This window comes from Erpetoichthys calabaricus, chromosome 1 (genome assembly GCF_900747795.2).
Source record: "Erpetoichthys calabaricus chromosome 1, fErpCal1.3, whole genome shotgun sequence".
Lineage (NCBI taxonomy): Eukaryota > Metazoa > Chordata > Cladistia > Polypteriformes > Polypteridae > Erpetoichthys > Erpetoichthys calabaricus.
In genome coordinates this window covers 62,193,135-62,216,246 of record NC_041394.2, presented here as the reverse complement: position 1 = coordinate 62,216,246, position 23,112 = coordinate 62,193,135, and the positions used below count along the sequence as shown (strand labels likewise).

The window sequence follows — 23,112 nt, the reverse complement described above, 5'->3', positions numbered from 1 at the left end:
GTTACCTTTTTTCTGTGTAGGCTGGATTGAGTTATAAATGGAGCAGGACACTGAGGTGGTAAACACAATGGACCATGATGACTTCACTAATCTACCTTCTGTCAATCCAAGGGATGCTTTTGGAAACAATTTTGTCAAGTAATATGATATGCTGCCAGATGTGAATTTGATTAACTCTAGAAGAAAATTCTTATCTGATACGCCAACTGAAGACAGACATTTTCTGATATACAGTACAATTTTCAGGTGTTTTCACATTAAACATGAAAAGCACATATTGTTATCGTCTTTCCATCAATCCCAGTGGACCGATTTCATTGTAATTTGGTACACTTACTCTTCAAGGAAATTTGTGTTGAAAGTTCTGTTTTCATTACTCTTAAACAGAGAAACTGTGACCTCAGTTTTTAATAATTTACTGGTTTAAGTTTCAACTTGGGGCGGCACGGTGGCGCAGTGGGTAGCGCTGCTGCCTCGCAGTTGGGAGATCTGGGGACCTGGGTTCGATTCCCGGGTCCTCCCTGCGTGGAGTTTGTATGTTCTCCCCGTGTCTGCGTGGGTTTCCTCCGGGCACTCCGGTTTCCTCCCACAGTCCAAAGACATGCAGGTTAGGTGGATTGGTGATTCTAAATTGGCCCTAGTGTGTGCTTGGTGTGTGGGTGTGTTTGTGTGTGTCCTGCGGTGGGTTGGCACCCTGCCCGGGATTGCTTCCTGCCTTGTGCCCTGTGTTGGCTGGGATTGGCTCCACAGGTTGGACGATGGATGGAAGTTTCAACTTTTATATTTTTCTTAATAGAGCAGAGAAGGTCTCATTCATTTGTGAAGGTAAGAAGATGACGTGAGATAGTCAGCACATGAAATGGATATTCAATAATCAGTACAGTGGGAAAACTTAAGTCAGCCTTATAAAGTGCTGAAGGAGATAAGGAAGAGATTTCCTTAAAAAAAATATATATATATATTGTTTAATTGTCTTCATGTGGGTTATGCACTGGCTAGTGCTGCTTCTACATCTTCCTAGATGCAGCATCCTTAGTCCAAATCCTGCACTCATTTGTTATCCTTGAGGAGTTTACATGTTCTCCTCATGTCTGTATGTTTTCTCTCACATGCCCAAAAACATCCAGGTTAGGTTAATTAGCGAATCCAAATTTGCCACTGTAAGTGTGTACATGGTAAGGCCTTGTGATGGACTGCTGCCCTGTCCAGGGCTGCTTTATACCAAGCGCTGCCAGGATAGTGTCTCCCCACTCATTGTGATCCTGAATTGGATTAAGAGAGTCTGAAAATGTTATGTATATTAGGTTAGTTCTGCTTCATTACAAACAAGAGATCCAATGCTTAATTAGTGCAATAGTTAATTCTGTTGTCTTACAGCTTCAGAATCCTGGGTTTAAATTTATACCTGATTACTGTCTGTGCAAGTGTCTCTTCTTGACTTTGTGTGGGTTTTTCATGGGTTAACCCAGTGTTTCTCCCACATACTAAATACGAGCAAAAAGTATTCACAGCGCATCACTTTTTCCACATTTTGTTATGTTACAGCCTTATTCCAAAATGGATTAAATTCATTTTTTTCCTCAGAATTCTGCACACAACACCCCATAATGACAACGTGAAAAAAGTTTACTTGAGGTTTTTGCAAATTTTTTAAAAATAAAAAAACTGAGAAATCACATGTACATAAGTATTCACAGCCTTTGCTCAATACTTTGTCGATGTACCTTTGGCAGCAATTACAGCCTCAAGTCTTTTTGAATATGATGCCACAAGCTTGGCACACCTATCCTTGGCCAGTTTCGCCCATTCCTCTTTGCAGCACCTCTCAAGCTCCATCAGGTTGGATGGGAAGCGTCGGTGCACAGCTATTTTAAGATCTCTTCAGATCGGATTCAAGTCTGGGCTCTGGCTGGGCCACTCAAGGACATTCACAGAGTTGTCCTGAAGCCACTCCTTTGACATCTTGGCTGTGTGCTTAGGGTCGTTGTCCTGCTGAAAGATGAACCGTCGCCCCAGTCTGCGGTCAAGAGCGCTCTGGAGCAGGTTTTCATCCAGAATGTCTCTGTACATTGCTGCAGTCATCTTTCCCTTTATCCTGACTAGTCTCCCAGTTCCTGCCACTGAAAAACATCCCCACAGCATGATGCTGCCACCACCATGCTTCACTGTAGGGATGGTGCCAGGTTTCCTCCAAATGTGACGCCTGGCATTCACACCAAAAAGTTCAATTTTTGTCTCATCAGACCAGAGAATTTCAGGTGCCTTTTGGCAAACTCCAGGCGGGCTGCCATGTGCCTTTTACTAAGGAGTGGCTTCCGTCTGGCCACTCTACTATACAGGCCTGATTGGTGGATTGCTGCAGAGATGGTTGTCCTTCTGGAAGGTTCTCCTCTTTCCACAGAGGACCTCTGGAGCTCTGACAGAGTGACCATCGGGTTCTTGGTTACCTCCCTGACTAAGGCCCTTCTCCCCCGATCACTCAGTTTAGATGGCCGGCCAGCTCCAGGAAGAGTCCTGGTGGTTTCGAACTTCTTCCACTTATGGATGATGGAGGCCACTGTGCTCATTGGGACCTTCAAAGCAGCAGAAATTTTTCTGTAACCTTTTCCAGATTTGTGCCTTGAGACAATCCTGTCTCGGAGGTCTACAGACAATTCCTTTGACTTCATGCTTGGTTTGTGCTCTGACGTGAACTGTCAACTGTGGGACCTTATATAGACAGGTGTGTGCCTTTCCAAATCATGTCCAGTCAACTGAATTTACCACAGGTGGACTCCAATTAAGCTGCAGAAACATCTCAAGGATGATCAGGGGAAACAGGATGCACCTGAGCTCAATTTTGAGCTTCACAGCAAAGGCTGTGAATACTTATGTACATGTGCTTTCTCAGTTTTTTTATTTTTAATAAATTTGCAAAAACTTCAAGTAAACTTTTTTCACATTGTCATCATGGGGTGTTGTGTGTAGAATTCTGAGGAAAAAAATAAATTTAATCCATTTTGGAATAAGGCTGTAACATAACAAAATGTGGAAAAAGTGATGCGCTGTGAAAACTTTCCGGATGCACTGTATTTCCTTACATAATTTGTTTTGCTCCGAATGACATTTTGATTCAGTTGGTACATTTACTTCTTGTGACATTACTTGGTTTCTGCATTCCATAGATACGTAGAAACGTCAGCAAGCATTGTGGTCTTGAAGCGCCAAGATGTTTTTATAGCAAAGGAGGACTGTATTTATCTGTGAGGAGTTCAGGACATGTAGTGTTCACTCCAGAGTGTTGGTCAGAACACAGGTAAAGGATTCAGAGTATTCCACACAGCAGATCTGAAATAAATAATGGCTAATTTATTTGATAATATATAAAGAAGCACACATGTATTTGAATAGGTGTATGTAGTCTACAATAAAAAAAGGATACAGGAAACTCATTTAAAGTCCACTAGATGTCAGTATTATTCTTCAGATAGTACCTAGACTATGATATTTACAGTAACAAAGTTTATCAATAAATATTATCAACAAACTTAAATATTATATAATGTAGTAACATGAAATTATTATTGAAATTAATATGACTGTATGTAAATATCACTGAGGCAAACATTTCTTATATGTAAACACCAAACAGTACACTTGAAACAACGTTATATCTTAACTGTATAAGAAACAGGTCAATGCAAATTATCTTACATCCGGTCATTAAACTCAACTCTCTTACAGATTCAGGACACTACGGATTCTTACAAATTACTATGTTTCTATGTGGAAAAGACTAGAACATGCATCTCTGGCTCTCAAGGAACATAACACTATGTGCACTCATGCATGCTGGAATGCACGACTTGAAATGCAAGGCATGTATCCCAATTGGTGCCATCTCTCTAACAGGAAAGGATCCCAGTCCTGGATCTGCATCAGTAATGCAATGAGTTTGGAACTGATATATCTGTTTTGTGAAGAGGGTGGTTGGCAGTTAGAATGGAGGCCAAAATGGTGTGACAGAAGGTGTTCATTTGTGGTGTCATGGGGTAGGAAAGAATGGAATTCCATCAATCCTGGAGACAGGCAAAAGGGACAGTAGGATTTTCTTTTTTGTGTTTAATTTGAAACTTTGTGCTTTCCCTGTTTTCATCCCTTCTTCCATGTTTGGCTTAAATATAATCTAGTGGTTTTTCACTTTGTCATCCATTGGACTGACCTGGGTGGTGGTCCTCTATCACAATACAGAATAAACATTTTTAGATGCTTCTATCCATCTACCCACCAATCCTTCCATTTTCTACCCCACCTTAATGTAAGTGACATTGCAAGACAAAATGTTAGCAGGGACTTCATTTCTAATTCAAGGGATAAAGTTATATATTTTTTTAAACAAAATTTGCACACGACCAAGTTATGTAATTTGAATTGATGACAAAATAAAACCATCTGCACAACTTGCAATATGATATGCCAGTTGGTGATGTTTTCTTATTAGCAAAACCAAGAACCTCAGTTATGTAATCTGGAAAGCCAAAAGCATGTGCTGCTATTCAAACATCCCTTGAAGACCATTTGGAAGAATGAAGTTGTCCAAATAAATTATTGTTTTCACGCAGCTGCTTCTTTTGTTCAGCTCCAGTCCCACCTCTGGAAGTTTCAACTCTTTTTAATGTAACTTGAACTTCTTAAATTATGAATATGCTTGAATACACAGACTGGGCACCATCACATACACATATGAGTAAGGACTGATCTCCTGTACACATTGGGGAAAGTCCAATGTGTATGATGACAATGACTTTACAAGCAGAAATGAACCTGAAGCAAATATGAATGACATTTATTTATGTATAGATACAGTGTATTAATATATATTAAATATTAATTTATTTTTATTTACTGTATTTAGTATGCATGTGGAGTTTACATATTCTCACCGAGTCTGTGCGGATTTTCTCCAGGAGCTCCTTTTTCTCTCTTGGGTTTGGGAATTTCACTTCATGTTGAAAGGTAAAACCCCATTCTAGCTCAAAATAAAGAAAAAGAAAGAAAAATGAAGCCTAGTTCTGGCCATCTGTCAGTAATCCTAATAATCCATCAATAGCTAATAGAATGTGAGAGAAAGCAACAAGGGACCAGAAGTGCCAGGCGTAACAACCCAGTGACAGATTGGGAGAAAAAGACACATGCACGCATATACAGTATATACACATATTCTTATACATATACAAACACACCCACACACATATATATGTATATACACACATAGTGGATTCAGAAAGTGTTCAGACTCCTTCACGTTCTGCACACTTTATTGTGGTGTTGATTTAATTTTAAATGGATAAAGTTACCAGTTTTGCCCATCAATAACCTATAATGACAATAAAAACGTTTTCAGAAAGGTTTGCAAATTTATTAAAAATCAAAAACTGACATCACTCATTTATACAAATATTTAGACCCTTTGCTGTGGCACTCCAAATTGTGGTCAGATGGGAAAGATAGAGACTTACCCAAGAAGACTGGAAGTTGATATTGCTGACAAAGGGGCTTCTACAAAGTACTCAATTAAGTATCTGAATAATTATATGTTTTTGAGGACTACTTAGATATTTTCTTGTAATGATGGAACTCTTTATTGAATACTTGTTAACATATGTAGATTTCAGATATTATTGCCTCACCCATCTGTTGCCTGTGACATGACAGAAAATGACACACCAGTTTCTCGCTGTTCTGTTTAGCCTAAAAATGCACAAACTGTTTACTTCTGTCAGATTTGTTGAGGTCTGATTAGGGTGGCCATTTGAATCGGGAGGCCCCCCTGCTTCACAGGGATGTGGAGGTGTCCCCAAATACTACCAGCCAGGTCAGGACTTCACTTGTCTGCCTAGAAACAGGCAACCTGGCCCCAAAATCAGAAAACTCAGGTTTCAAGGCCTACATGGGCCCAAAATAGGGCTTTGGCTAAAAATGATGATAAAACATAAAAAATACTTTTAAATGCTCAAAAATGTTTACCAAGTGAGAGGATAACTGTAAATGTCTTAAGAAGACAAAGGCAAATGAAAAAATATATACCATTTATTTATATAAACAAAAGGAGAACAAACAGGGATAAAGGTGGCCCAAGGCTAACAAGTCCAAATCCGCAATCCAGTAAACAGAAACCAAATCCACAATTACCCAGTAACTTCATGAAAATGATTACAATGATGAAAAGCACTTCACAATGCTCAAAGAATATCTAAAGGACCTACACTTCAATCTGAGATATAAAAGGGAAAGGATGGTCCTTCAATATTTCATATGGTTTCAATAGGGCAAACAAAACAAAAAACCAGTAGCTTACATGCCATATCAATGATTCATTTAATCAAGAAGCCATCCACTTTTATTAATTTGGAATTCAATATCTATTCATGAAACCATACTAAACCGGGATATACAAAGAAGTAGCATTCATAGTTCCAACTAAGCAGGGAGTTACTACAATTATGGAATGCAATCATATGCAAAAACACAAATTTTCAACTCATGAGAGCAGACAAATAGTTATGAGAGCTAGTGTAGATGACAAATGAGACACTTAGCATTTAAGCCTGCAATGACAAAAGGATAATCATTTAAAAAACAGTAATATTTGCTTTCTTACCTTAAACCATTAAACACATATACCTGGCTAATGCCAGGTACTTCAGCTAGTGCAGAACAGAAATATAGAAAACACAGGAAAATAATTATAAGGCCTGTGGCAGAAGATTCCATAAAAAAAAGCAAAACATATCAAAGAAGAAGTTTAAAAGAGTTTCTCTGTAGTGCATTGGGTAAAACGTGGAACACCACAGGAGGTGATTTAAGAGGGGAGCCATAACTATGGACAAAGCTTTGTGGCTATGGATCTGCACTGGTATCTGGTAAGTTGCCAGACCATGAAATCATATTACCACCAGAAGAGATCCTACTCCCTTCAGCCCTTGACCAAGGCCCTTAACCTAAAAATTTCTCCAGGGGTACTGTACAATGACTGACCCTACGCTCTGACCTCCAAAGGCCATGTGAAAAGACAATTTCCCCTTGGGGATTAACAAGTATATCACAAAAAACATTGAAAAAGTACAATTTAGTGGCAAAGCCGAAATTAAAACCTAACTCAAAAGTCAAAGGGAACTGAAACTGTTTGAAGATGATCGAACGCGCAATAGAAAACAAACTCAAAGGCTATTGTTGGTTGAATCCGGAAACTTGGACAATCTGACAGTCTCAAAGGCCAGTCTTTAGATTTTTTTACCCTACACGTCATGTGTGAAATAACCACACTGTTCATATCATTCTTGGCAATACCGTGGTAACTACTACAACAAAAAAAAAAACATAAAATGGCATAATCGATGAAAAACAGAAATGGAGTTGTTGGAAGACACAAAATATTTTTTACAACCCCTAAAACAGCTGCATTTGAGGGGGAAAAAAAACGGAAACACCCCTCAAAGTTAACAGTCAGGAAATACTGTGTCAAACAACAGAAACAAAAGTAAAAATGAAGGCCAATAACAACATTTTCTGCACAAAGGAACATGAAATAAACAATTGAATTCACAAAATGCTGGTTTAGGTATGCCCTACATCTTCACATTCTAACTTATGTTTTATTTATTTCTTGTGATCCCACCTCCCCTGCATTGTCCTGCCAAAACCCAAAAATGTTCCAAGGTGAGCTGCCCTAAACACCAGAGTATAATTAAACTCTAAATATGGTACGTAGGCATTTGGGAGAACCTGTGGTCCCGAGTGAGTCTATAGTGCTACAGCCATCTTGCTCAGTCCTGTGAAGTTCTCCAGGCTTTACCAAGTCTACACAAATACTTCAAGCCTAATTCTGCCTTGGGGAAATCTCAACAGAACAGAAAACAGTAGAGAAGGAAGTGAGAGAAAAAGCTGCCACTTACTTTGCCATTTACTTTCATTAAAAGCATTTTACTAATCCTTAATTTGTGCGCAATCAAAAGCAGCCCCTGGAGGTCAGAGATACATAGCAAATCTTTGCTGAAGATTTCCCTAGGTCCTCCTGATACTACATAATTGCTTCTGCATCACGAGGTTCACTCACTGATAATATTGTTATAAACAAAAAAAATCTGCCTTCCCTTTGCAAGGTGAAATATGAGCTCTGTGTTTCCAGGAAGACACAAGGGATAATCTGGGAGAAGATTACACCTGTGCACACTTAAAACTAATTAGCTCAATTAAAAAAAAAATCCATATTTACAACATGTGAAAAACAAAGTTGCAACGCATACAAGAAAACAGAAAATTATGACCCCAAACCCAACAATCAAAATTTCAAGAATGTATTTAAAATGTCCTCCTGGTGACAATAGGTGTTTTCAGGAATTAATGAGTTCCTGTATGTTTTAGGCAGGCCCCAGGCAACTTTCATGTGTTGCACGAAACAACAATAAAGAAGCTGAAACCTTAATACAAAGTATGTGAAGAGCAATGTGGTATGAAGTAAGGCACATGCAAGAGTTCACGGGACCTGCTCCCATTTACTGCTTTGGTGCGTTGCACCACAGAGATGGTTTTGAAGAGTAAGGCAGAGCAAAGTGCAGCATGATTGGGACTTCATGGGGGACCCTTACACCTTACTGCTGTTAAGCAATCGTGACTTCATGGGGGAGATTTTTACTTTGATGCGGTGTGTGGCTTGGCGCACAAGGGGGGAGGCACTGAAGAGTCATGTGGTGCAAAGTGCTCTGCTCCATCTTCACCAATAACTTCACCAAAGTCCAAACTACTAACAGATTCGTAAGATGGTACCAGTGCTTGTGGTCAACCAATCAGCACAATTTATTACCTGAGCCCCACCTATGGTAGTTCCTTCAGCCAAGTTCCTGCATGATATGCTACAAAAGTTGCTGAGTTTCTAAAAAGTCTCTCCTGAAATATTTTGATCAGCTCTCGCACAAACAATGAGTGGCCCAGAACCTCCAACAAAGGAAGAATATTTTAAAAATTTTGCGTTGGTTTGATATGTTAGTCACATTTCATGTTGTCAGCAACATTACTTTTGATATGTCAAACATTGATTTTGATCTGAAATTGTTTTGCTTCTCATTAGTGGTTTCAATTTAATAAGGAGGTATTCTGCCATCTTGTGTTGTCACCATTGTTTTGATATGCACGATGCACTAACAACATTGCCAAGATAATCCAAATGGCTTTCGTGGGTTTCCGAGTTCTGTGGTGTAGTTGTATGTGCAAGAAGTGCTAATGCGGATAACACAAATGTGCATTTTAATAAAGAACCGTAAAAAACAAATGTAATTACATGTAGAATCATCACAATCCACCCAGCTGAGCTTCAGCCTAAGCCCTTCTTTGTTTCAATCAATGTCTGAATCCCCATGGCTTTGGGTCCAGGAAATCTGTTCACCCCGATTATGAAAGCTGGGGAGTAGGAAGAAGAAACAACTCTTATCAACCAGAATTTTCGCTTTATTTATAGACAAAAATATACTTCCATTATGTACAAAAAAGTAAAAACTAACAATTCTGTTAGCCTGAGAAATTGGCTGCAAAAGCAGGTACTGTAACTGAGGATTCTTTGTAAATATTTGGACCTGATGAGATATGGTAATCCAGCAACTCTGTGTCACATTAGAGCTCCTTCACAAACATCTGCTGTTAGCCAAGAACATCTCGGGTCTTTCCCATATTCTTAGGCATTTTCTTTGTAGAAGAATCCTCAAGCTCCTTCGCCTTATAATAATGAGGAGCTACTTCCAGTAACCAGCTACTTTCGATCTCAATGACCTGCAAAGTTAAGAAGAACAAAGAACATTGGCAAACGCAACATCTTTGTTTCAGCACAGGGCAGGTCTTCATAGTTGTGAAACATCAAGTAAAAATCACAGAGCGTTTCTGAAAATATTAAAAATACTTGGGATATTTTTCCCAGTTTAGGCACTTATAGATCTAATATAATCCAGTGAACAATGAAACACAAATGAAGCTGATCCTCGTCACTGAGATGGACTATCATTACATGATGACCTATTGGGAGATCCTCAGTAAAAATCTTTCCTTTACTTCAAGATAACTAACAACATTAAATGTCACTAAAAGTCATTGCAATAAAATGTTCTGTTATGTGAATAACAGGTCCTATTTTTTTAAAGTGCATTATAAAATTTAATCAATGACATCTTTATGAGACTCAGTCATTCTTTAAATGTATTTTCACGCATCTATAGCTCTCTGAAAACTATTTGAAAATGAGGACAGCAGATTATCACTTCTCCATTACTGAAAAACGCATCACTTTCTAAGTTTTGCATTGCTACAATACAGAAGAGAAGCATTTTTTAACAACTTTGCCCCTCATGTTATATGGATTTACTTTATTAAACCTTGATAGCTTCTATTCAAAGACTGGAAGGCAGACATGAATGTGTACTATTTTTGAAAACTTATTAAGCTCTCTGAAAATCTTTTTTACACTTATTCTGGTGATGTCTTCTTCTAGCAAATGCCCAAACTTGAATCCAAAGTGAAAACCTAACAATTAAAAAATTTATTGCTACAATTCTTAGTGCTTACTGTACAAATAAAACACAACTTTAACTGGTACAGCTCAGCAAAACTATTTCTCTGTCTCTATTTTTCTATAATTTGCTTGAACATTCCAGTTGATTTTGCGACTTCTCTCATTGCGCTATGTATCATAGTTCGCTTGCGGCACCGATTTATTTGCACAAATCCAAGAGACATTCATCAGGCCAAGGGGGGGGGGGGGCCTCCTCACTCATGCGCCAGCCTCGAGGCGTATCTTAAATCCACTTAAGTAGTGAACTAGAGAACTACTTAATGGATTTAGATTGGGTTTTTTTCTATAATTTGCTTGCACATTCCGGTTGATTTTGCGACTTCTCTCATCATACTAAGAATCACAGTTCACTTGCAGGAGCGATATATTCGCGCTAGTCCGAGACAGAGACTGTGTTCCGAATGGAAGGGGAAGCTTTTTCATGAATACGTGGTCGGAGCCGCGGGGGACAAGTAGTATTATATAAAATATAATCCATTACTATGCTACATCAATGTTTTTAGATGAACAATCAGTCCACAAAACAGCAACCACTAAATAATAAACTCTTCAAGTCTTTGTTAAAAAATGAAACACTTTGAATTTCCTATCATGTGCATAGGTAAAGTATTGTTCAGGAGATAAATCATTTATGAAATACATTACAACATTCCACCCTCTATGATGAGGAACAAATGGTCAGACTAGTAAGTAACTCTTATCTGTTGCCTACCTGTCTCATAAACTCTTTAGTTGTAAAGACAAGCTCATGGTAGATCAGCCAACGAGGATTCTCATCAAAGAGGGAACTGTTGGGATGAATAAAAACTGTCTGCTGGTGCTTCACTGTTATGTATCCAGATTTGGAAAGACGAGATGTATGGTAGAAGAAGCCTGAAGTTATTGCCTGTGAGCACAGATAGAAATGATCATAAAATATCAACTGTAGTAATAATCATAATGAGACTGATCAATATATTTTATTAAATAATAAACCTCCTTTCTAATTCTAAGATAATTAATAATTTCAAAGGGATTCAACATGTTTTACCAAAACCACAGCACCAACAATTAGGCTAAGCAGAATGATAAATGTTATTATCTTCATTGTTGCACTGCAGCTCACAGAAGCACTGCCTTGCTTCTACACAGACGGATATATACTTTTAATTAACTATTCGACACCGCTCAGAAAAAATAAGTATGCAAAAGAGTAATTTAATATGGTCTGACAATAAACCAAGATATAAAAGCTGACAGCAGTTAGTAAATGCTATAGAAATGCTGCTTTTATTATGAATTTGTTCAAAAGGGACAAACCACCTACACCTGAACACCAGCAAAACCAAGGAGCTGGTGGTGGATTTTAGGAGGCCCAGACCCCTCCTGGACCCCGTGATTATCAGAGGTAACTGTGTGCAGAGGGTGCAGACCTATAAATACCTGGGAGTGCAGCTGAATGATAAATTGGACTGGACTGCCAATACTGATTCTCTGTGCAACAAAGGACACAGCCAACTATACTTCCTTAGAGGACTGGCGTCCTTCAACATCTGCAATAAGATGCTGCACATGTTCTATCAGACGGTTGTGGTGAACGCCCTCTTCTATGCAGTGGTGTGCTGGGGAGGCAGCATAAAGAAGAGGGATGCCTCACATCTGGACAAACTGGTGAGGAAGGCAGGCTCTATTGTAGGCACGAAGCTGGACAGTTTGACATCCGTGGCAGAGCGACGGGTGCTGAGCAGGCTCCTGTCAATCATGGAGAATCCACTGCATCCACTAAACAGGATCATCTCCAGACAGAGGAGCAGCTTCAGCAAAAGACTGCTGTCACTGTCCTGCTCCACTGACAGACTGAGGAGATCGTTCCTCCCCCAAACTATGTGACTCTTCAATTCCACCCGGTGGGGGGGGGGGGGGTAAACATTAACATTATTCAAAGTTATTGTCTGTTTTTACCTGCATTTTTATTACTCTTTAATTTAATATTGTATTTTGTATCAGTATGCTGCTGCTGGAGTATGTGAATTTCCCCTTGGGATTAATAAAATATCTATCTAGCAATTAGCAGAGGCTTTCTAGCAAACAATTCTCCTTCAAAATCTGCAAAGTAATTTTCTGCTGCTATAATCTTTGTACAGTTCTGCTATACTTAAACAGTTGAAATTCATTGCTCTTAAAAGAGTAAGTGTAGTAATGTACTTGGAAAAGACACATACTGTATGACAGATATAACAACTTTCACAGCCATCAAATCAATAATTGACATTAAATAATGTAAACCATACAGGGTTGCAGCAATTGTTCAATAAAGCATTTTACACATTATTTTTTGTTCCAAGTTCAGAAGAGATATTCTAAAGGATGTTTTTAAATCTATAAAGATTCTGCAGAATTATGAACATTTGGAAAATTGAATTTTTTGTTATACTTTATTATTTTTTTCTGACATAAAGTGAGCACTTTGATGCCTTAAAATTTTAGCCTTTGACAACTTCTTCACATCCAAACCAGAGTTAAGGCTGACTTATACATCTGCCCTGAGAATGACACGCACTTCGCTGAAAACGTGACTACGAGTTGACATGAACCCTACAACTCGGATTCGCCAGTTTGGTAACAATGTATTTCCTGAAAATTGCATTTCTGTTAATCTTCCACTATTCTAAAGTAAACAGGGAGCAGCTCAAGAAAGGACTTGACAAAAAAGTTAGAAAATATACCCATTTATATAATACCTCATTATCACTTTACAAAGACATTTGTGGAAATTGGCAAATGTATGAAAAAGTGAAAAAATGTGAGGGGCAAATATGTTCTCTATGGAAGAAAATGTGTAGCAAGAGGTTGGGTGATCCTAGAGGGCAATAACTGCCTGCACTTTAATGGATCATTCACTTCTCTTGCATGCTACAAACACCGTCAACTAGCATTCAGGCAAGCGCCTGCAGCACAGCGTGACACAGAAGTATACAGTAAACTGTTTTCGACGGTGTATAGGCTACACACATAGCTATGGTGTAGCCTCGACACAGAAGTATAAATCAGCCTTTACAACAATGTCCCCAAAACTATGAACTGGATTTGGCAGGCTTGATTACTGATATATTTTTTCTTTTTCATGACGGAATTTGTCTTTAACATACCATATTTTTTGTCTCTCTTACATAGCATCTTACTCATCCATCCCACTAGCTCCTTCCTTCTATCTATCTATCTATCTATCTACCTACCTATCACTCACTACCATTTCTTTATTTATTTGTCTTTCTGTGTTTGAGGTTTTAACATTGAAAGGAAAGCTCAGTCAGATAAAAAGGTAGTGTGTTGACACTGTGCTGGTCCCCAACAAAATGCTACCAAATTAGAAAAAATTGCAGAACGACTGTAATTTGATACACACTCACTGTCAGCAGGCCTGTTGGCTTTGTACATGCACTTTGAGGCATTCACTGAAATACTCTGTCCTTCAGAGTCAGAAAATGAAACTTTGACCAAATTTTGTTCAAAACACTGGCAAATGACTCAAGTCAGATCCAATAATGCCATCTAAGTCAAAAGACTGACTCAGTGTAACATTAGTAACTTACTGCTTAGTGCAACACAGGGTTTTAAGGGAGCCAGAATTTTGGATAAAATAAATAGCAATCTATCCCAGGCACACTCAAGTGCACACACGGGCTAATTTAAAGTTATCAATTGAAAATGTCTGTCTTTAGGATGGGGGAGGAATACAAAATACTCAGAGAAAACTAGAATAGATATAAGGAGAACCTGTAGCAAAAGAGTGCCAAGGCCAGGATATGAACCCAGGATCCTGAAGCAAAGAAGAGAACTGCCGAATACTGTACAGTCATGTTGGCCTATTCCATTATACAGTACATTGAATTTATATGTGCATAAAACCTAGATAGATAGATAGATAGATAGATAGATAGATAGATAGATAGATAGATAGATAGATAGATACTTTATTAATCCCAAGGGGAAATTCACATACTCCAGCAGCACTCTTATTGATACAAAAAACAATATTAAAGATTGATAATAATGCAGGTAAAAACAGACAATAACTTTATATAATGTTAACGTTTACCCCCCCGCCTAGAATTGAAGAGTCGCATAGTTTGGGGGAGGAACGATCTTCTCAGTCTGTCAGTGGAGTAGGACAGTGACAGCAGTCTGTCGCTGAAGCTGCTCTTCTGTCTGGAGATGACACTGTTCCGTGGATGCAGTGGATTTTCCATAATTGATAGGAGCCTGCTGAGCGCCCGTCGCTCTGCCAAAGATGTCAAACTGTCCAACTCCATTTACAAAAAGAATATTTGATTACATTGGGATTTCCTACTAAAAAATGAAACTTTAAAATAAATATAATACATACAGTAGTGTTTTGCACACTAAGTACAGTGGAACCTCGGTTTGTGAGTAACTTAGTTTACGAGTGTTTTGCAAGACGAGCTAAAATTTTTAATAAATTTTGACTTGATAAGTGAGTGAGGTCATGCAATACGAGTAGTACCCTGTATGTATACGCTTTGTCTGCTGAGCATCATGTGATCACAACTGAGCTGATGGTTCTCTCTCTCGCTGCGGGATTGTGGGCAATCATCTCCTATTCTCCATCTGAGTCGGCGTGCCTCACTCATATAGTCAACATCCGTACAAGCGTATAGTGTTTACTACAGCATTGTGATTCTGTGTGCACGCGCACACATGTGTGTGTGTGTGTGCTGTGACGTGTGAGTCCCCGTCTTGCACCCCAAAACACGAAGCTGAGTCTCAGTACTTTAGCAACACCAGCTTTATTCAGCTTGAAACAGCACCAGCGCGGTTATTTATTCCCTTATACACAGACACAGCAGTCAGGCAGGGTCGTGGCCAAGTAGTACTGTGCCCTGCACATTTATAATGTTCCTTGTATCACCCATCGATGGCAGGCGCTTATAGCATGTCCACGATCTTTTCGGATTTGCTTTTATGGTGAACTGCTACAGCGCTGGGAGACTGCGATTGCTTTGGGACGCTCTTCCGTGTGTCGTCCCGTTGGGTGGAATCCCACAAGAGTTTAGAAACTCACTCACACCAGCCACGATTCTTTTCAAAGGTAAAGTGCAGGTTAATTTGTTTTATGAATTTTTACTTTATATTTTGTATTAGTCATTTTTATATGAATAGTTTTGGGTTGTGGAACGAATCATTTTATTTCTTATGGGGAAATTCACTTTGATATATGAGTGGAATTATGCTCGCAAACCGAGGTTCCACGGTATCTTTGTCTATGCGGACAGCATAACACATGGGAATATATCCTGTTGAGATATAAATGCATCCCAGAGGTGTGACTACATCATCTACCTATTGTCACTGGAGCCACAATGGTCTATGATGGCTTTGAATCACGTCAAGTAGAGCCATCCCTTTTCTAACAATATATTTTGCATATACATGTATAGTGTTTTGCTGCTTTAAAAACTTAACTGCAAGTTTTAGCTTTTATATTTTTCTATTGTGACATGATTGCGTATATTCATTATACCTGTTACATTGAATAAATTATTATTTTTAGAATGCTTTTTCTTGTATGGATGGTGTTGTAAACTGCAGCAGAGTGTTCATTTTTAGAGTGCTGAATGGCCATTTTTCTAAAGAGTGCTTAAAGTTTGGCAGTTAAGGTGTACTAGTCACCTGTAGTAACAGAGCGTGTCTTCCTGACATATCTGCAGGAAAAATTAAGAGTTGCAGATTTATTTGTTCATTAAAACAATCTTTACATGTACAACATGTATTTAAAACATCTTTCACTGCAATCCCTATGCACTGGAGCATATACAGAACAGATTCATCTAGTTTTGATCTGAATATTTCAGTACAAGAGATGTGATTTACCAGGAAATGTTTTATCATCATCTTCTCTGGGTAAGTCTGTGTGCTACAGAGATGCCTTCTTTCAAGTTTAAAATAGACTTATTTTATTCTGCACTCATAATAAGTCATCACTGCATTTAAATTAAAAAAGCCTTCTTTTTCATATTTGCTTGCAATATTGTACTTTTTGTATTAACCCAGCCACAGGGGATGCACAAAACAGTGTATTTCTTCATGCCGGTCCCAAACCCGGATAAATGGGGAGGGTTACGTCAGGAAGGACATCCGGTGTAAAATTTTGCATTGCGTTTTTGTGGACCTGGAGAAAGCATATGACAAGGTGCCTTGAGAGGAGCATTGTATGAGGAGTATTGTATGAGGAAGTCGGGAGAGGCAGAGAGGTATGTAAGAGTTGTACAGGATATGTACGAGGGAAGTGTGACTGTGGTGAGGTCTGCGGTAGCAGTAACGGATGCATTCAAATTGGAGGTGGGATTACATCAGGGATTGGCTCTGAGCCCTCTCTTATTTGCAATGGTGATGGACAGGTTGACAGATAAGATTAGACAGGAGTCCCCATGGACTATGATATTTGCTGATGACACTGTGATCTGTAGTGATAGTAGGGAGCAGGTTGAGGAGACCCTGGAGAGGTGAAGATATGCTCTAGAGAGGAGAGGAATGAAGGTCAGTAGGAACAAGACAGAATACATGTGTGTAAATGAGAGGGAGGTCAGTGGAATGGTGAGGATGCAAGGAGTAGAGTTGGCAAAGGTGGATGAGTTTAAATACTTGGAATCAACAGTACAGAGTAATGGGGATTGTGGAAGAGCGTTGAAAAAGAGAGTGCAGGCAGGGTGGAATGGGTGGAGAAGAGTGTCAGGAGTGATTTGTGACAGACGGATATCAGCAAGAGTGAAAGAGAAGGTCTATAGGACGGTAATGAGACCAGCTATGTTATATGGGTTGGAGACGGTGGCACTGACCAGAAAGCAGGAGACAGAGCTGGAGGTAGCAGAGTTAAAGATGCTAAGATTTGCATTGGGTGTAACGAGGATGGTCAGGATTAGAAATGAGTACATTAGAGGGTCAGCTCAAGTTGGACGGCTGGGAGACAAAGTCATAGAGGCGAGATTGCGTTGGTTTGGACATATGCAGAGGAGAGATGCTGAGTATATTGGGAGAAGGATGCTAAGGATAGAGCTGCCAGGCAAGAGAAAAAAAGGAAGGCCTAAGAGAAGTTTTATGGATGTGGTGAGAGAGGACATGCAGGTGATGGGTGTAACATAACAAGATGCAGAGGACAGAAAGATATGGAAGAAGAAGAAGATGATCTGCTGTGGCAACCCCTAACGGGAGCAGCCGAAAGAAGAAGATTGTACTTTTTGTATTATATTAAAAAACATGCATTTGTAAAGAATTAAAAACTGCAAAAGCATTTAAAATAATCAATGATTAGTGAAGTTTTTCAGAAGAATTTCAACTTCATGAGGACTTCTTACTTTTCGAATTGGAATATTGTCCTCACTACTTGATGTAAGGTCAATTTCAATTCTCTCCATAAGTCCTTCTAGCTGTTCTCTGATGTCTCTTGCTCTTCTCATTGAGCGAAACTGGATAAAGTTTTCATAGCACCACTGGGTGGAGTAACCACTTTCAACCCACTAAAATGAACGAAAAGGAGATGCTCATCAAACACAATATTCTTCAGACAAAACCAATTTTAAATCCAAGACTTCACAAATATAATACTTACATACTACACAATAGGTTATTGACATTAGTTTTTAGTCATATTTTCTCTCTCATTCAACTTCAAAGTAAAAATGTCACTAAAACACTTTCAAAAAAGTCACTCAACATGATAAATTGATATGCATACATTTTTAAACACATTCAATCCAACTGAGGGTCATAGGTACCCGGAGCCTATTGGGGCATCACCAGGAGCAAGGCAGAGCACCAGTCGATCACTGGACACACACACACACAAATTCAAACACACTGAGGCCAATGAGACTTCCCAATAAAAACTAACCTGCATGTCTTTAGAAAGGATGTGAAAACTACACACAAACAATGACCAGACGCAGTATTTGAACATAGAATGCAAGATCCATGAGGCAGCACTTCTTTAAACATCTGTGCCTCAAACATAGTTATATGGTATAATGTACATCTTTCAACCACTCTCAAGCACTTAGCATGGACAATACCGCATATCAAATCAGAGAGCCTCTGTATTACAACCCACCTGTGTGTATACGTTAAGAAGCATCAGATGATCTCCACCAGGGACAAAAAAGTTCACACGTGCATTGTCAGCATGTACTACTTTGTCTTTGGGGCGGTAGAAAATTGAACTATTCACAGACAGCATAGCTGCAATAGTTAGAATCTCTTCTGAGCACTTATACCTGCATAAAACAGTTTTCATATATGTTATTAACTACAAATTAAAGCTTCAAAGCAGAAATGGCAAGACTAATAGAATCCATGAATATTATTCAAAATACTAGGAATATAACAACAACGATTTAAAGTTCCTATAATAAAATCAAGGAATTTAACAGTCAGACTTGTTTATCTTTATTTTAAATGCAAACACAACATTTAGAGATTTTAAGCTAAAACAAATTAGAGGACCAAGAAATGTCTGAATATATTTAGGTCACATAATCTAAACCATGGCTAAAGACAGTGACAGAAAACTAAACTAAAAAACATATCATTGTTTATAGCACAAAAAGGTCAAACAATAAAAAAATTGTCTGTAAAAACATATGGGAATGCCATAGGAGAAAGCATAAGTGTCTTTGTGAGCAAATGTAACTTTATTACTGCCTGTAATGGCTGCTCAATGTCTCATATTGGCTTATGAGAAATTTTATCTAATGCTACTGTAAAAAGACATCCAAGAGATTATTTGCACAAATAGGTTTCTTTAGGTCTTACCAGAATATTTCAGCAAAGCTATGATCTGGGGCTACAATGGTGGGGATCGGCAGCATTAACAGGTGATGCACATGAAAATCAGTGTTGACACTATGGAATGGATGAATTTAAAATAAAAGGAGGACAATAACTGGTGTAATGAACTGAGTGCAAGTCTAATGACAGTAACGACAGGCGAATTAACTCTAAAAGTTTACTTCCTTTTTATTGTAAACTAGCTGTCCCCCACAGCTCCACCCACGATGTAGTGAAACAGAACTAACTTTGAAAATCAATAAAATAAATAAAAAAATGTAGTAATTTGTATTGAGAAGAATTTGTATTGATACCTGTCATATCCAAGGGCCTCTTGATATACAATATTTTTGGTTTTGCTATCAGAAGCGAGAATCTCTTCTAGCTGTGATCTCTTTGGCAAAAATGTAAAAAGTTGCCATGGTATCTCTGGCCAAGCGGTAGGTAGGTATGCTCCAACGTCAAATGTTGCCACTGTATCTGATCATGTTCAGCTTTGATGGGAGAGTGTCCGCCACTTGGGGAAAAGAGCACATGGCTGTGATATCTCTGCCCATGAGCAGGTACCCTCTAAAACATACATAGCGTGATCTCTCTCTCAAAACGTCAAACGTTACTCTTTAATAATCTTCACATGATAATTTCTGCTGAAAAAACAGTGCTGCTTATATATATAACTCGATATATAACCGCCATGCTTCACTGTGGGGACTGTATTGGACAAGTGATGAGCAGTGCCTGGTTGTCTCCACACATACCTCAGTGCAAGACACATGACAGCCCGCATGGAGTTTGCTAAAAGACACCTGAAGGACTCTGAGATGGTGAGAAATAAGATTCTCTGGTCTGATGAGACCAAGATAGAACTTTCTGGCCTTAATTCTAAGCGGTATGTGTGGAGACAACCAGGCACTGCTCATCACTTGTCCAATACAGTCCCCATAGTGAAGCATGGCGGTGGCAGCATCATGCTGTGGGGATGTTTTTCAGCTGCAGGGACAGGACGACTGGTTGCAATCGAGGGAAAGATGAATGCGGCCAAGTACAGGGATATCCTGGACAAAAACCTTCTCCAGAGTGCTAAGGACCTCAGACTGGGCCAAAGGTTTACCTTCCAACAAGACAATGACCCTAAGCACACAGCTAAAATAATGAAGGAGTGGCTTCACAACAACTCTGTGACTGTTCTTGAATGGCCCAGCCAGAGCCCTGACTTAAACCCAATTGAGCATCTCTGGAGAGACCTAAAAATGGCTGTCCACCAACGTTTACCATCCAACCTGACAGAACTGGAGAGGATCTGCAAGGAGGAATGGCAGAGGATCCCCAAATCCAGGTGTGAAAAACTTGTTGCATCTTTCCCAAGAAGACTCATGGCTGTATTAGCTCAAAAGGGTGCTTCTACTAAATACTGACCAAAGGGTCTGAATACTTAGGACCATGTGATATTTCAGTTTTTCTTTTTTAATAAATCTGCAACAATTTCAAAAATTCTTTTTTTTGTCTGTCAATATGGGGTGCTGTGTGTACATTAATGAGGGAAAAAATTAATTTAAATGATTTTAGCAAATGGCTGCAATATGACAAAGAGTGAAAAATTGAAGGGGGTCTGAATACTTTCCGTACCCACTGTATATATATATATATATATATATATATAAATATACTGTATATATAGTGTATAGATATAGATATGTGGGAGAGCATTTAACAATTTTGTTATATATTATGTTATTGGAGAGTTTGTCAATAAGGGACAGTAACATTTCCACATACGGTTTCAGCTCATCCTTTAAATTTTTTGTGTTCCACCTCTTAATGTTACCATCAATTGTACTCTGAGCATGCCACCTCTTACTTTATGTGAGCCATGTGTTTTAATATGCTGTTACTTGCACTTGGGTGCCACCATACCATCTAGATCACATGGTTCCAACAATGTTTTTGCAAAAACATCTTAAGGTGAAACAGATGCTCTATGGTACAACAGGAATGTTAGATTACATTAAATAAACGTTATTAACCCCATGAGAAAACTTAGATGCATACAGAAGCAGAAATGTTAAAAAAAGAAAAAAAACATACAGACTGAAAGGACAAATAACATAATCAGTCAATAAACATAAATAAAAAAGGTATATTGTGGAGAAACAGTAAAAGGAACTTAAAGGGTTCCTGAGGAATCAGGAGGAAGCACTGAATTGTCTGATAGCAGCGGCAGAAAAGTTTCCCAGAGATGGTTCTTAGCACACCAATGGAGGGAATGAGTCAGTGACTAAAACTGCTTAAACAGAGCACCTAAGGGAGGGGATTTTTAATCATGGCATCCAATTTTGGAACCATTCTCTTTTCCACAACAGCTTCAAGTGTGTCAAACAGTGGTTTAAAACAAGGCTTACTTTTAAATGTTTTTTTTTGTGGATAAACCCTAACTACATCCTCAGCAAAATTGTTATTTCAGTTTATTTTTAATTTTATGGATGATTTTATTAATTGCTGTTGGGGGAAGATTGCTCATGTTAGCTGTTTTTTTTCAAGTTTTAGAAGGGTTTCAATTAAGCTTAAACATTTAGAAATGATGTCCAAATGAAAGTCCAAAGCATCAGAAAATAACTAGGTTCCCCCTTTAATCCTGATTGTGATATACTGAGTTGAAACATATTTTAATTGGATCAACCAACTGTGGAACTTTTAAATTTAATACATAACAGGATACCCAAAAACATTTCTTAAATTAACAGTATGATGCTATCTATCCTTAAACTTCAGCTAAGAAAACTAGGGAATTAATTTCTAATTCACAAAGACTAACCAAGTTTTTTTTAACCTAGTTTGAGTAATACTGTGTAACAATAAGCATGGAATTGTTTAATTTATACCTGGATCATATACAAAATAATTGGCTACCAATAATCACTTATGTCAGGGAGAACATGGACCTTGCTTTATTAAGCTTCACTGGTGAATAACAACAATTATTTTCCATCATTTGTTACACCTTTCCAACAAAAACATGTCACAAAGAAGATTACGGAACAAGGAAACTTCAGAAAAAATAAAAGACACATAATGAGTAACAAATAGTTGGCTGATAGCATTTAAATATGATACTTACTGCTCTGAGGCTAAAATCATTTTAGACAACATAGGATCTACTGGCAGCTCAGCCATTCGACGTCCTAACTGCAAATATAAAAGATACATAATCACTTTTATACCTACTCAGAGTTAATTCTGAAGCAAGTAATTTTATAAATCTTTCAATTCTTTTGAAGGTGGCTGGATTTATTTTGCCTAAAAATAAACTTCTTTAATTGCTGCCTTTCAAAAAAATGCTAGCATTCCTGGCCAAAGAGCAAAGAACAGCAATAAAATAAATATATTTTATAAGCGTTTCTGTAAAAGTTATGTATAAAACAGATGAAAACAAAAACTGTCCTGGAGTAGCAAATCTGGTTTTCTAGAACTTAGAAAGGTAGCACTTTTAAAATCATACAGACAGAGCCTAGTCATAAATATAGAGAGGTAATGCAAGTGTTAAATTCCATTTCTCTCTAATGTACCTACATTTACATGGAGATGAGTACCTGATTTAGCTGCTTTTCCAACTTCTGACTGTACTGACATTTATAGTTTTATAGTATAGCATAAGAATTCTACACACCTTAAGAATGACATTTAATGACAATAATATGCAT

General features: G+C 38.3%; 2 protein-coding genes and 1 long non-coding RNA gene across 3 annotated transcripts in view; 1 reads left to right on the top strand and 2 right to left on the bottom strand.

Moving 5' to 3' along the window:
• LOC114650889 (tenascin-like) overlaps positions 1-23,112 on the top strand; it is a 585,410-nt gene that overhangs the window by 267,577 nt on the left and 294,721 nt on the right. The window lies entirely within an intron of this gene.
• Positions 1-23,112, bottom strand: part of LOC127529643 (uncharacterized) — a 744,809-nt gene that overhangs the window by 499,865 nt on the left and 221,832 nt on the right. The window lies entirely within an intron of this gene.
• Positions 9,471-23,112, bottom strand: part of dhx16 (DEAH (Asp-Glu-Ala-His) box polypeptide 16) — a 40,895-nt gene continuing 27,253 nt past the window's right edge. The window contains exons 18-22 of the mRNA XM_028800729.2: positions 22,530-22,597; positions 18,699-18,861; positions 17,947-18,108; positions 11,307-11,480; positions 9,471-9,801 (exon numbers count right to left, since the gene is read on the bottom strand). Coding sequence (XP_028656562.1) covers positions 9,673-9,801; positions 11,307-11,480; positions 17,947-18,108; positions 18,699-18,861; positions 22,530-22,597 — 696 coding nt within the window. The 3' untranslated portion in view covers positions 9,471-9,672. The remainder of the gene's footprint in view (positions 9,802-11,306; positions 11,481-17,946; positions 18,109-18,698; positions 18,862-22,529; positions 22,598-23,112) is intronic.